We start from the raw sequence: 13,457 nt of genomic DNA, 5'->3' as shown, positions 1-13,457 counted from the left end.
CAAAATCAGAAGTGGAAGTATCAATTTTTGATAATTGGATGCAAGTAGGAATATTCTCAGGAACTTCCAACAGACTCTCTTGTTGATGATCAGAAGGTGGCTCGTATGCTGAAATGGGAATGACATTCTGAGGAGATTCATCCACAAGCAAATCAGGAGGAGAAAGAGGCATCTCAATGGAAACAGGGGGAATGATCTCATGAGGCGAGTCTGAAACTGGAGACTTAGGAGCATCATCAGATTGCTGCCCTTCTTCTGGATTATCCAAATCGATCACTTGAACATGAAATCGTGATTTTTCCTTCCCACGAACTGTCGTCTCCTCAGGAGGAAGCACTATTGCCCGACTAACTCGCAACTTGATCCTTGTGCCCAAAGACGATGCACCTTCCTTGTTGTCAACCTGAATCTCAAAATAATGTCCAAGAGGCCCCGTAGAATCATCTTCTTTTCCAACCTTCATTTTTATAAGTCTAACAACATTATTTTTCAGCCATGCGTTGGTGTTAGCCAAGATAGGCTGAAATCTCTCAAGGATGGATATGCACTCTTTGTGTGACCATTGGATCAAAAGAAGTGGAGCTTCCTCAACCCTCTGCGAAATGTATTCATGATCAAGTATGTGCCCATCATCAATCATCCCTTATGGGATATCCACCAAGTTCAAATCAACAATTTGCTCAACAGTGAGCCTGCAGTAATCCATCTTTAGAACTTCGACCTCTGTGCGAAGATCTACCCAAATGTCTTCAATGCGATGCACATGCACAAAGGATTTCTTGATCTTCTCCTTCATACCCCTGTAATCAAAATCAGCTCTAGGTTTAACCTTTTGAGCTTGATTTCCTGCATTTCAGTCTCCATGGCCTTGGCTTTCACAGATGTGACAAGGGAATACCGGCCAATTTTTAATGGGTTTGTTGTAGAGATCCCCATTCCAACCTTGTGTTTAGCAAACTGAAAAGTGTGGACAGCCATGATCTGTCTTCCCAACTCCATAAGAATGATCCTATCAGTTGGGTATCTAGGAAGCATATATGGCTGACCACCATGGCATCCAATTCTCATATAGGTGAAAGTGGAGAACTGTAGAAACAAACATCCATATTCGCACACCCTTTCCCATGTCTCATCTGATACTCTTTTGTTCCTCAGAATTCTGTCAAACTGACACATGAAATATCCGAAGAATGCATCTTGAACTCTTCTGAAATGCAGTCTGCAGGGTCTCAAAGGCAACTGATCATGATATTCCCAGACTGGTATAAGTGAGCGATCACCCTTGGTAGAAAGACCTGGAAAGTGTCTAAGTGATGCTGCCAAGTATACCAAATATGAGTTCATATAGAATTTCATGGTGGAAGGGACTGCTGCAAGTTGTTCACACAAGGCATCGCTGATGACTTCTCCCCATGATATATGATGTGACTGCCTTATGAACATGATGAACTGGTACATCTAGGGCTCAAAAACATTATAATGATCAAGGACCATCATCCTGCTGAGAAGGGTTATGGTGTCTCCTATCTCCCATTTGAAAACACAGCGGTACAACTCAGCCCACCTTGAGAAGAAGGCTCGTGGCTCTTGGATCCACCTGTTGATATGTCGCTTACAATCTTTTTCTCTCTTCACATAATAATCAGCTCCAGTTTCTTTGGAGATTTCCATGTAAACAGGTGGGGAAGGTATTCTGAAAACCTTCTCGATCGTATCTGCATCAAGTCCAATTACTGCCTCACCATCATCATTTTTGATGATTCTTATCTCTTTGTCAAAATGATGGGCGCAGGCGAGAACAAATTCAGGTTCTCGGGCAGCCACCGGGAAGGAAGATGCATGATGGATATGGCTGTGCAACAGTCGCTACATGTTGTTATCTTGTGGATCTTCCACCCTCTTGACAAACTCTGACATATCCATGTGCCCTATTTTCGTGTCTTTGATACGATCCAAAGGGGAAGAAACTTAGGAAGGTGCCATCTCATTCTAATACTTGTCATACTTGTACTTCATCTTTTTTGAAACCGGAGATGATGGCAAATCTAACATTGATTGGAAACCTAGAATACTTGAATGAAGACTTAAAAGTGTTAAGGCAACATCATAGTCAGCTGCAAATAACATTCTTCCTTCTTCAAATGGGGAAAATTTCGATTCTTAAACTTCACGATTTTGCGAGAGGAAGAGGGGAAATATATGGAAATGGGAAAATCTTTACATTGACCAATTTCGGATCTCGGGGAAATTTTTGCAAGTATACAAGTTGGTAAGAACATACATGCAATCGGGATTTTAAAACCCGAATGCAAGTACACTTGTAAATTTGCAAATGGAGAAATGGATGGAAACTAAGAATTTGACTTGCGGAAAATGACGGAAATGAAAAGTACGGATATGGGAAACATGAATGGATAGAAATGGAAAAATCCGGGAATGTCATTTTGATGAAATGTGATATCCCCACCACATCACATGATGTAAGGTTTTTTTTAAATGCAAAATCAATTATTAACTAAGGTAATAATGTTAACACACTATCGAGGAGATAATACAAATAAATCATTAGAAGAGAATTGATTAATTATATTGATATTCAATTCATTTAATATAATTAATATGTTTAAAGTTTATTGATATTTAATAATAGTCAAAGTGCTTATTAAATATATTTACATTAAAATAGGATTCGTTCATTTTAATAAGTTAATAAGGTATTAAATTAATAAGGTATTTGTTTTTTTTATATATAAAAAATAAACTAGGCGGGAGCCCCCCCCTTCCCGCAGGAAGTGGTGGGACGGGAAGTCGCAGCCCAAGCTGCACCTACTGTCACACCCCTTCCTTCGAAAGGGAAGTGGTGTGACGGTCGGGTATAAAACCCGATCAACCCGCTGGAGTCAAAGGAGGAGGGGAGACGAAAAGAAAGAGAAAGGAGGCAAGCGCTGCAGACCATACTGCGGACAGACAGGTAAGAGGTTTGGGGTATTGGTAGGAAAATAGACAATGAATATTAATATATGTATATTAATGAATGTAGGAATAGATTAATATATATATATATATTATTAAATATAAATATATAAAAATAAACAATGATATTTAATATGTATATATTAATAAGCATAGGAATATATATATATATTAATAAATATAAATGTATAAAATAAACAATGGTATTTAATATGCATATATTAATGAATATCAGAATAGTTAATATATATATATATTAATAAATATAAATGAGAACTTGCTGTATGCATATGTAATGAAGGACTCTTAAATGTTAAGGAATGCTTATAAACATTAATATGAATACATCAGGATAGTAGGAATGTAGATTAAATACATATGAATAAAGGTTAATGAACATTTTATGAATATATGTAATGAATACAAGACGATGTACATGTGGATTATGGAATAGGGAAATGGTAAATAAAAATGCAAAGGAATGTATTGTAAATGTAATCACATGAGGGAGGCTATAGGGAGGAAACTCTCTTAACCTAAGGGAGGGATTATGATAATCCCTAGGGCAGTATATACTGAACATTGATATGCATATGTATGGCTTGGTTGATTGAGTTCAACCGAGAAGAGACGGATCTGGCCGGTCCCCTCTGAGGACTTGGATGATGGGATGCATCACCCAAGGCAAGGAATGACATAGGGTCTTCCTTGGATGGCTTGGGTGTAAGAGGTTACACCCAAGACAGGAATCGAATTAAACTTCGATTTCCTGGAGGGCTTGGATGTAAGAAATTACATTCAAGACAGGGGTCGAAATTCACCATTCGACTTCCTGGAGGGCTTGGAACCAAGATGGGTTCCTGTTGACGTGTATTTTGTACACTATCAAACACAGAATAAAATACCTAAAGGTACCTTATCCTCTCTTGAATAAAGCCTCTGAATGCTGAAGATGTCGCGAAAAGGATCAATCGAGATGACTTCAAGGTTCTTGTATGTAGGGTCTCTACGTGTGGATAAGCTCTCTGTGGTATGATGTGATTTGCTAGAATCACAAGGGGACTTACATTTGATGATTGAACGTCTGATCTGCTTTGAATATTGCTGGAACACAGGCTCTTACTAGCTTAGACTTGAAAAAAAAGGAAAAAAGGTGAGGGCGAGGAAAGGATCTAATCCTAACACTAAGAATGTAAGAGCAATGAATGATCTTTGATGAAATTCTAACTAAGTCTTGTTTTGACATCACAGGAACATCTCCACAAGGTTAGTGCGATCTTCAAAGGAAAACTTTATGATGTTCAAATCATCACTGCAGGCATAGACACCATCAGGTTGATGCATATCAATGAAGAAGCGATAATTGAAGTTAGGCTTAAGCTGAACAATTCCAGTTGACTACGCAAGGCAAGTCTGCAATCAACAAACTGCTAGTAGTATGGATATACGAATTTCACCATCAATCAAGCACATTTCTTCCACTCATCTAATAACATGAAATCAAACATGAGAAGTATAAAGACCATGCAAGTTGTCGAATCGACCCATAAATTTCACCATTTCTTCAATGAAGTTACAAGTCTCTTACAACAACATCTTGGCAACAATCTTTGCCTTCTCTCTCTACTCTACTCTAATTGCTATTCTATCAACTAGCTAATCACCTTCTAACTACTCTTTATATGTCTTCTAACTGCTTCCAACTATATTCTAACTGCTTTTACAAAATGAAATGCCAGGGCTTATATAGTGCCCTCAATACAATTCGATGGCTTAGATCAATTCGAGATCAATGGCCAAGATTCAACAATGAAAACCCTAATTAGGGTTTGTTACAACCATTACATAACATTTAATGCTTTGACCAATGATAAAATTGTATTGCTTGGACACATGTCCTCTCTAGAAAATTCCACCAATGGATAGCTGGGGTAGGTACATCGGAGTTTGTGCCACCTTCCATGAGTTAGGTACATTGAATCTCGAAATGCTGAGGTGGACCACACTGACTGGAGAAGTGATGACTAGGATGCCACTTCGTCTGACACTTGTAACTTGGTAAATATTCAACTTGATGTTGTTGAGAAGCTAGCTTTAATTAATTCATTTGGAACTATCTGCTTCTTCAACGAACCCTTGTTCTAACTTCTTGTGTCCTTGATGTGCAGGATGATTGATGTACCTCGCCTTGGAATGCTGGATTGGAAGAGGTCGCCCTTATCTTGATGATGCTGGATCGAAGAAGGTTGTCCTTGTTGATGCTAGACTGGAGGAGGTTGCCCTTGTCCTTGCTTGATCGTCCTTGATCTGGCTTGATTTTCCTTGAGGAGAGTCTTCCGACTTGTAGATCTTTCGAGCTTGGGAGTCGCCATCTTGATACCTACACAACATTTCACAATTAATAATATATCTTGAAGTGTAGAAAGAAAGATTCAAGATTCTAATTTAGGAAACTTCATGATAAATCTTGAGTTATCATTTCCTAATTAACCATGTAATACTTAGATTTTTCCAAAAAATGCCTAAAAAATCAAACCTTGAATAAGGGTGTCCAGATGATTTTGCCATACCTCCTCTTGAGAATTAACTCTAAGAAATGATGTAAAAATAGATGAATTTTGCTAGGCAAAGTGTAGATCAAAGCTCTCCCTTGGATAAAATGCACCTCCTTTAGCTTGGAAAAGAACTCCACCTTCCACTAGCTTCTTCAAGATCTGGAAATTCGCCTTCAAATGTCTTCAAAAATCTGGAAATTATCCTCCAATCTAGCAAGAAATTCGCCTCTCCAATAGCCTTCAATATGAATTTCGCCCTCCTTAGTCTCCACACTTAGTAGAAATTCGCTCCACTCCAACTAGATTCCGCACCTTCAATTAGCTCTCCAATTTCGCACTTGAAAGGATGATTGAATGATTTAAATTGTGAAAAAACACTCCCAATATATAGAGCGCTCACCTTCTACTTACCCATGAGGCCGACCTAGCAAATAAAAGGTGAAATAATAAATAAAACCTCAAAAGGAGTAAGCCGACTTGCCAAAATAAGCCAAAAAATAAAATATAAAAAACACTAAGAAGAAGGCCGACTTGATAAATAAAGACAAAATAATGCCTTGTGCGCTCAACTTTTAATTTTTTATTTCACAAAAATTAATTTTAAATGCCTTTATAATAGAAATTCGATTTTTTGAGGCCCAAAATTAATTTATTAAATGCCAATTTAATTAATTTTTTCAAATATTTCGAAGTTGATGATTTTGGCATTTCATGCGATTTGGAGGATATTAATGCCCAAGTAGAAAATAGTGAATGCCAATAACTTCGCTCTGGTCCCCTGGAGAGGGACAGGAGCACCTTTTCACTTTAAGCCTTGCATTCCTTGCTTTCACGTTCAAAACCTCATCCTTGGCGTCCAAAATGGCATTTTTATTTGGAACTTTGAGTTTAATTCACTTGATCTTTAGAAGGAGCGTGCCTTAGAACATTTTCGCCCTGGTCCCTTGGTGAGGGACAGGAGCGATTTTCTACTTTTGTCCTTGATCTTTATCTTTTAAATTGCCAATTCATGTTGTGGGGTAAGCAATGATCCCCATTGTTCATTCTATGCATGCTTAACTCGTTTTTTGCAAGGCAAAATTGATGTTCTAGAGATTTTCGCCCTGGTCCTTCAGTGAGGGACAGGAGCGCCTTTTGCATTTGGCCTAGGATCATCAAGTTTTTGGAGTCAAACCTTTGTTCATCATGATTTAGAAGACCTTTCCAATCTTGCTCAACTTTGCCTTAGCATAATCTCGGAGGGAAATTGTTGATTTTATAAAAATCGCCCTGGTCCTTTAGTGAGGGACAGGAGCGCCTTTTGCATCCATTGCGCAAATTCTTGATCATATCAATCTCAAGGCATTTTAAACATCATTTCAAATTCGTGCCTTGGCTTAGATTTGTCCAAACTTGGCGAGAAGGACTGGATATTAGGTTTTTCGCCCCGGTCCCTTGGAGAGGGACAGGAGCGATTTTGCAAATCCAAGCTTATCCGTCCTTTGTTAGCCTTCCAAATTATATTCAATGGATAAATCATGTTTTCCTTGGTCTCTTCAAATCATAAAATTGTCTTGATCCTGCAAGAACAGTGCAAATCTGAAATTCAAGCTCCGATCCTTCAGTGAGGCACAGGAGCGCCTTTTGTCTTCTAGGCCAAAATGCTTCACTTTTCACCATGAAATGTCTTGGCTAAGGAAGATATCATCTTGTTACACGCCATGAATAAGAGTTCAAGTCTAAGAAAGGTCTAAAAATGTGTATATAAAGAAAATCGCTCTAGTCCCTTGGTGAGGGACAGGAGCGCTTTTACCTTTGTAGACAAAAACTCCATTATTTCATTGTCTTTGATCAAGTCTGGATGCTCTATCATGCTCATTTCGTCCTTCACCATGCCTTTGATGTTTCAATCTGACCAAACAAGGCCAGGAATGACTCAAATAAGCCTTTTCGCCCTGGACCCTTGGAGAGGGACAGGAGCGAAATTCGCTCTGGGTCCTCAATGAAGGACAGGAGCGAAATTTGACTTTTTGAACTCTCTATCAAGATAATTTTTATGGAATATAACATTTAAGTATAAGATACTTTAAGTTATATTCCATATATACTTTTAGGATGTTTGAGAGTGGCTTCAGACCTCCAGGAGTTATATAGCAAAATCTAGTTTTTGGAGGTTTTTCAGTTTCCAAACTTAGTCAAATTTCAGGATCAAGACATTCCAGACTTAGCCAAATTTCAGGATCAGGACTTTCAGACTTAGCCAAATTTTCAGGATCAGGACTTCACTCCAGCAGGACCTGCTATCCTATTGATCTCCCCAACAGCACTCAAAAATGCAAAAGCCAACTGACAAAACCCTAAAAGACCTAAAAAAAAAAAAACCCTAAAAAACAAAAAAACAAGGGTCCCCATTTGCAATGGGGCGATGTGTGAAAACGTCACAACAGTTCCAAGAGGGAGAGCTTCATAGCCGCCTAAGAACATATTGCCGTATGGCTTCCGTATCCTTTTTTTATTAGATAAAAATCATGATCATGTTAATTAAGTATTTCTAAGTTAGATTGCAATTTAGATTACTTCTATGTATATATGTTTATTATATTCTAACAAACTGTTTTGCAGGCCAAAGATCCCAAACTAGTAGGGACATTACATGAAAACGGGAAGAACTTTTCAACATGTAATCCGGTTTTTAAAACCCGAATTTGAAAGGGGGGGTATTTCATATCTTTTCAAATTGGAATTTCAACCAAAAATGGTTAAATTCCTTAACCGTAAGGGAAGAACAAAAATTTCCAGCCAACTTGTAATCAGGATTTAAAATCCCAAATACAAGTAAAGAGGGAAAAAGGGGAAGAACAATGCAATTCAAAAATTGCATACCAAGGAGAAAATCTCTCTCACAAAAACCGATTTTTAGGGGAAGAACAACATATTTACAAAAATACACCTAGAAAGGAAAACTAAGAAAACAAGAAAATAATAAAATGAAACAAGAAAGAAAGGAAAAAATACCTTGAATGAAACTGAAAATGCTTCTCCAAAAATGCAATCAATCTTTGGAATGAAGAAGAATAGCTCTTAAGTAAACACAAACCGCAATACCAAACTCTAGCCACGTTTTTGAAAAACATCAAAAACTGAAAAACGTGGCAGCAAAGGCAAATAAAATGGCATGAAAAAGGGTCGAATCTTCATCCACCTTCAACGCCTAGGGAAAAGAGGCAAAAACGCCTTAGGAGTTTGCTGCTTTGTGAAGAAAAAACCACCTAAAATATGGATCCAAGGAACCACAGGTTTGCTGATTTAGACCACAAAATCAGTAAATGCAAACCCCAAATGGCGTGATAAGTATTTACAAATGCATGAGAATAGGATGGAATCCCAAACGCCTCTCCTTCCTAGAAAATCTCCACAAAATTCTCTTTAAAATGTTCAACAAAAATGTTTTTCTTGCAAATCGGGTTTTTGGAGACAAATAGCAAGTTCGAATTTGCAGGAACATGTGAAAATCGGGTTTTTTAGAAGATATAACAAGTTTTAATTTTCACTTTTTCCCCAACAAAGCCAAAATCGGGATTTTTGGAACAAAATGCAAGTTTAAAATGTCAAAAATCACTTTATTAGCAAAATCGGGTTTTTTAGACCAAAGTGCAAGTTTTAAATTGTCACTTTTTCGATTACAAGGCAAAATCGGGTTTTTGAGAGAGAAATGCAAGTTTAAAATCACTTGCAAAGGGGAAATAAAACCCCTAAAACAAGTTATAATTTACTTGCACACATGTAATAGGGGTTTAAAATCCCTATTACATGTAAAAACCATTAAAGTAGGGGTTTTTGGAAAGAATTACAAGTTTACTTATTAACTTAACTAAAAAATCCCTATTTTAACTGAAAAAAGACAAAAAACAATAAAAACAACAAAAACAATAAAGGGGAAATTTAAAACAAATTACAAGTTTTCATTTTTTAATAAAGTGCACATGTAATAAGCTAAAAATTTCCCTACAAAGACCAAAACAATGGAAATCATTAAAACTTGCAGTTCAAGGAAAATTCTGCACCTTCAGTTGGGATTTTAAAACCCTAAATTGAAGGAAAGACATAGCAAACGAACCCAGAATGCAACAAAATTCAAAATGTAGTTTGAGGATGGACTGAGGATTAAGCCAGTCCAAGGATTAGTTGAAATTTTGCCTCGGGAAGCATGCCATAGAGTAAAAAATTTCATTTTTTCACAAAAAATTTATGTTATGGTCCTTCATTTTTGGAAACAAAAATGAGGACAATAGATGAAACGCCAAAAGGGCAAAGAGCTTTCAAGTCAACTAAATAAGCCAAAAAATCACTAAGCCTTAATAGAACACTGCAAATGCCAAAAGTAAGCTTCATTTCAAAAAGCGCACAAAACGTCCTTAATAGCTGAAGTTCACTAAACCTTACAAAAGCCTTCAAAAGGCCGAAAAGAAGTCACCAAAAATGCACAAAGTAACCTTAAAACACAAAATTGTGAAAAGCTCTCGAAATGACTTAAAGTCCCGAAAAGTTCAAAGTCGCACTAAAAGACTAAGTTAGCCGAATTCATGGAAAAAGCTCACAAAATGAGTCGATAAGCCGAAAATCACTAAACACCGGAAATGAAGCTCACAAATCGGCCGAATGAGCCGAAATTCGCGAAGTATGAAAAACATACAAATTGATCTTCAAGCCAAAAAATTAATAAAACTCGCAAATTCATCCACTTTGCCAAAAACGAAAGAGAAAGTCCTAAAAGCCTAAAATGAGCGAAGAGCACTCATTTCCCGAAAATCTCCAACGTCTCTGCAAATCGCAAAGAACATTTTGTTTGCCAATACTCTTCAAAGTCAAAAGAAGAATACCAACTCCAATCTAGCATAAACGTCTTCATTGTTTGCTTGAAAGTTTTCAAACCCCCCACATCGCACGATAAGCATCATTGCTCGAAATCTCCAAGTCTTTAAATCGCGATGTGAACGTTTCTCTATCTATTGGGCAGACAAACAAAATACGGGGGGTCCCTGTTAAAGACGGGGCGTGTGTGCTAAACGCACAACATGTTGTTATAGTTGTTTCATTGTTATTATAGCATGTCTGACTTATTTCTGGATATCATTAACAATAAGAAAAGTATTTCAGTACTTGCCTGATGCTCGGTGGCAAGTATTTCAGTGATTAATTGCCAGCCACTTTCTACTCACAAATTGGCGACTTGCTCATTGGGTTTCAAATCTATGCTGACACTGTCATCTACTAACAGTGATAACACATATTCAGCCATACGTGTTCCTTATAACTATGCAGGCAAGAAAAAGATATTTAAAAGAGCTATAACAGCAGTTATCAAACAAATATTAATGCACATGCAATCAATAGTAGGCCAATAATGATTTCATGCTACATAAGTGTGTACATAAGTATGAGTAAAAGTTATCAATATATTCAATACCTTTTCAAAATGATAATAATTTAATGAAATCAAATTTATTTCAGTGTCTTAATAAAATATAGGCTACTTGGTGAGAACGATAACAACTACACTTGAGTGTCCTCTAAGCTTCCTACAATAGCATAGGAATTTAGATTAAATTTAAGCAGACTGCAAATGTCTACTTTTAACATTAGTTATGATGAATATTGTCTCCTTTGCTTTGATGTTAAATAGGTATTTTTATTTTATGGCAGAATCATCCATTACTCTTAATCTCTGTGTAAACTTGACCTGCCTTTGATTACATAAAAAATGAAATAACAGAAAAGAATTGTTAAAAGACATAGTATCTGTTATGCATACCATTCAGTTGTAGTGAGAAGCTGATTAATGACTCCAGAAACCATTGGTCCACGCATTATAGCACGACCTTGACCAGCAAATCCAAATGACACCAGCTTTACACCTAGATATTCTGTTGGGATTATAGATTTTGTCTCTGGCACCTGAAAATAATACAAATAAATAATTTTACATGTTGAATTAGTAATTGCATGGTAGCTAATGCAACAAACAACTAAAAAATATCTCATTGATAAAATAATTCCACATTTACATGTTATATTCTAGAAATAAGAGAAACTACCATTTGCAATTGACGGTTCTCTGGAGAAACCATTGTTGGTAAACTTGGCCCATAAACATCTGCATCAAATATGCCCACTCTTGCTCCCATCCCAGCCAATGTGTAGGCTAGATTTACAGCAACAGTTGACTTACCTACACCTCCCTGTGTTTAGAAATAAATTGGCAAAATAAGATCTAACTTTTAGAAGCTAGGAAAGTTTATATTTATCAATCGCCCAACACATTTACTTATGTAGAGAAATTAACGCACTTAAACAACCAAACTTTGTTAAAACATGGTTTCCAAATATTGTTTGTGACCATTTTGCATGTTGGTTAAAACAATGCACTTAAAACAGCCAAAATTTTAATTAAAACGTAGCTCTGAAATTGTTAGTGTTTTAATTTGTCACTTTCATGACAACATAAAATGGAAGTGTGTGTTGTAGAACCATTCTACAAAATATATTGGTAAGCTCCTTGAGATCTACTTAAACCTAAAACTAACAAAATTTACAAATATATACATTTGGATTAGAAGAGGAAAACCCTCTTGATTCCCATATTTGGATTCGAGGAGAAAACCCTCTTGGTTTCCATATTTGGATTCAAGGATGAAAACCTTCTTATCCATTGGAGGTGATGTCATCCAAGAATCACAGTTGTGCTGAATTAATGACGATTGTTGAGGATTTGTGAACAAAAATTTTGGTGCTCATATTGTATCACTAATTTTTACATCATGTATTGATTTTTTCATCATTTTAGGACTGTCCCCATTGGATCTGCTATTTTGGACGTTTTCAGCCATTTATTATTGCACCCAGCCTTTGATCATTGTTTATAGCCATCATCATGAAAGCGTCTAGGGATTCAGATTATTTGTTGTTGTTTGTGGGATATTTCAGCCATTTGATCTACTGTAATTCATGTTTTCAACTGCCATTTTGAGGAGAACTAATGTTGTTGATGTTCATGGTGGCATAGAGCTACCAAATATCATATATTCCACCACTGTACCACCACAGTTGCTGATTTCAAAGTTTTCATAACATTTTCTGCTATTTCCTTCTTGTTCTTAAGGTTAGAAAGTGTTAGATTGTTGTTACCAGTCATTAGTGACTGATTGAGGAAGACTTCAGAGTTCAGACCTATTGGCATCGTTTGAGAGTGTTGTCAAACCTATTCATGCACTTCCCTGTGTTATCCCTTGCTAAATCTGATTGAAATTTTTTGAGAATGCACAACTCATTTCAATGATTCAAAAGATCACTAAATCTTCGAAAAAAGTTGATCCCTTGACTTCTTTCACTTCCAAAGAATCCATAAAACAAATTGAAAGAGCTGCGCAAAAGGCAAAAGTTATTGATCCCTGGGCAGATCAACCGGCAAATCGAAGTACTCAAGTGGTAAAGAAAGCTCTACAGGTATTGATCAATATGAGAATAGCAAAGATGAAGCTAAACCAGACTTTTGAAGCTTTTAAGCAAAGTCTAGAATCTATGGAAAAGGATTTGAAAATTTGGCATGAGATGGATCAAGTGAAGTTAGAGATCCTAGATCAAGTGAAGTTAGAGATCCTGTGCAACAACACTATAATACCAACTAGAGAAAGGTACATTGAATTTCAAGAGCTCATGATCAATAAATCATTGGTTGTCAAGGACCTGATTAAAGATGTGGAAGCCGCTTTAGAAATGAGTATTGAAGCGGAGCAAGATATTATTTCTAGTTTTGAGAAAATGTTCTGCAAGGTAATAAGTCAAGATGAAAAACTGCTTCCTGAAGATGTGATACTCTCTGAGTTGGTGTCAAGGTTTCATCAGGAGCTTAAATCTGAATAGTTCACAATAGCTTCAATCAATAAATTTGTA

General features: G+C 36.6%; 1 protein-coding gene across 1 annotated transcript in view; it reads right to left on the bottom strand.

Annotated features, from left to right (window-relative positions):
- Positions 1 to 13,457, bottom strand: part of LOC131060257 (fe-S cluster assembly factor HCF101, chloroplastic) — a 329,698-nt gene that overhangs the window by 274,006 nt on the left and 42,235 nt on the right. Inside the window, exons 6-7 of the mRNA XM_057993432.2 lie at positions 11,603 to 11,746; positions 11,320 to 11,462 (exon numbers count right to left, since the gene is read on the bottom strand). Of these exons, the coding sequence (XP_057849415.1) occupies positions 11,320 to 11,462; positions 11,603 to 11,746 (287 nt within the window). The remainder of the gene's footprint in view (positions 1 to 11,319; positions 11,463 to 11,602; positions 11,747 to 13,457) is intronic.

This window comes from Cryptomeria japonica, chromosome 1 (assembly GCF_030272615.1).
Source record: "Cryptomeria japonica chromosome 1, Sugi_1.0, whole genome shotgun sequence".
NCBI classification, from domain to species: Eukaryota; Viridiplantae; Streptophyta; class Pinopsida; order Cupressales; family Cupressaceae; genus Cryptomeria; species Cryptomeria japonica.
This window is presented reverse-complemented; position numbering and strand designations above follow the sequence as displayed.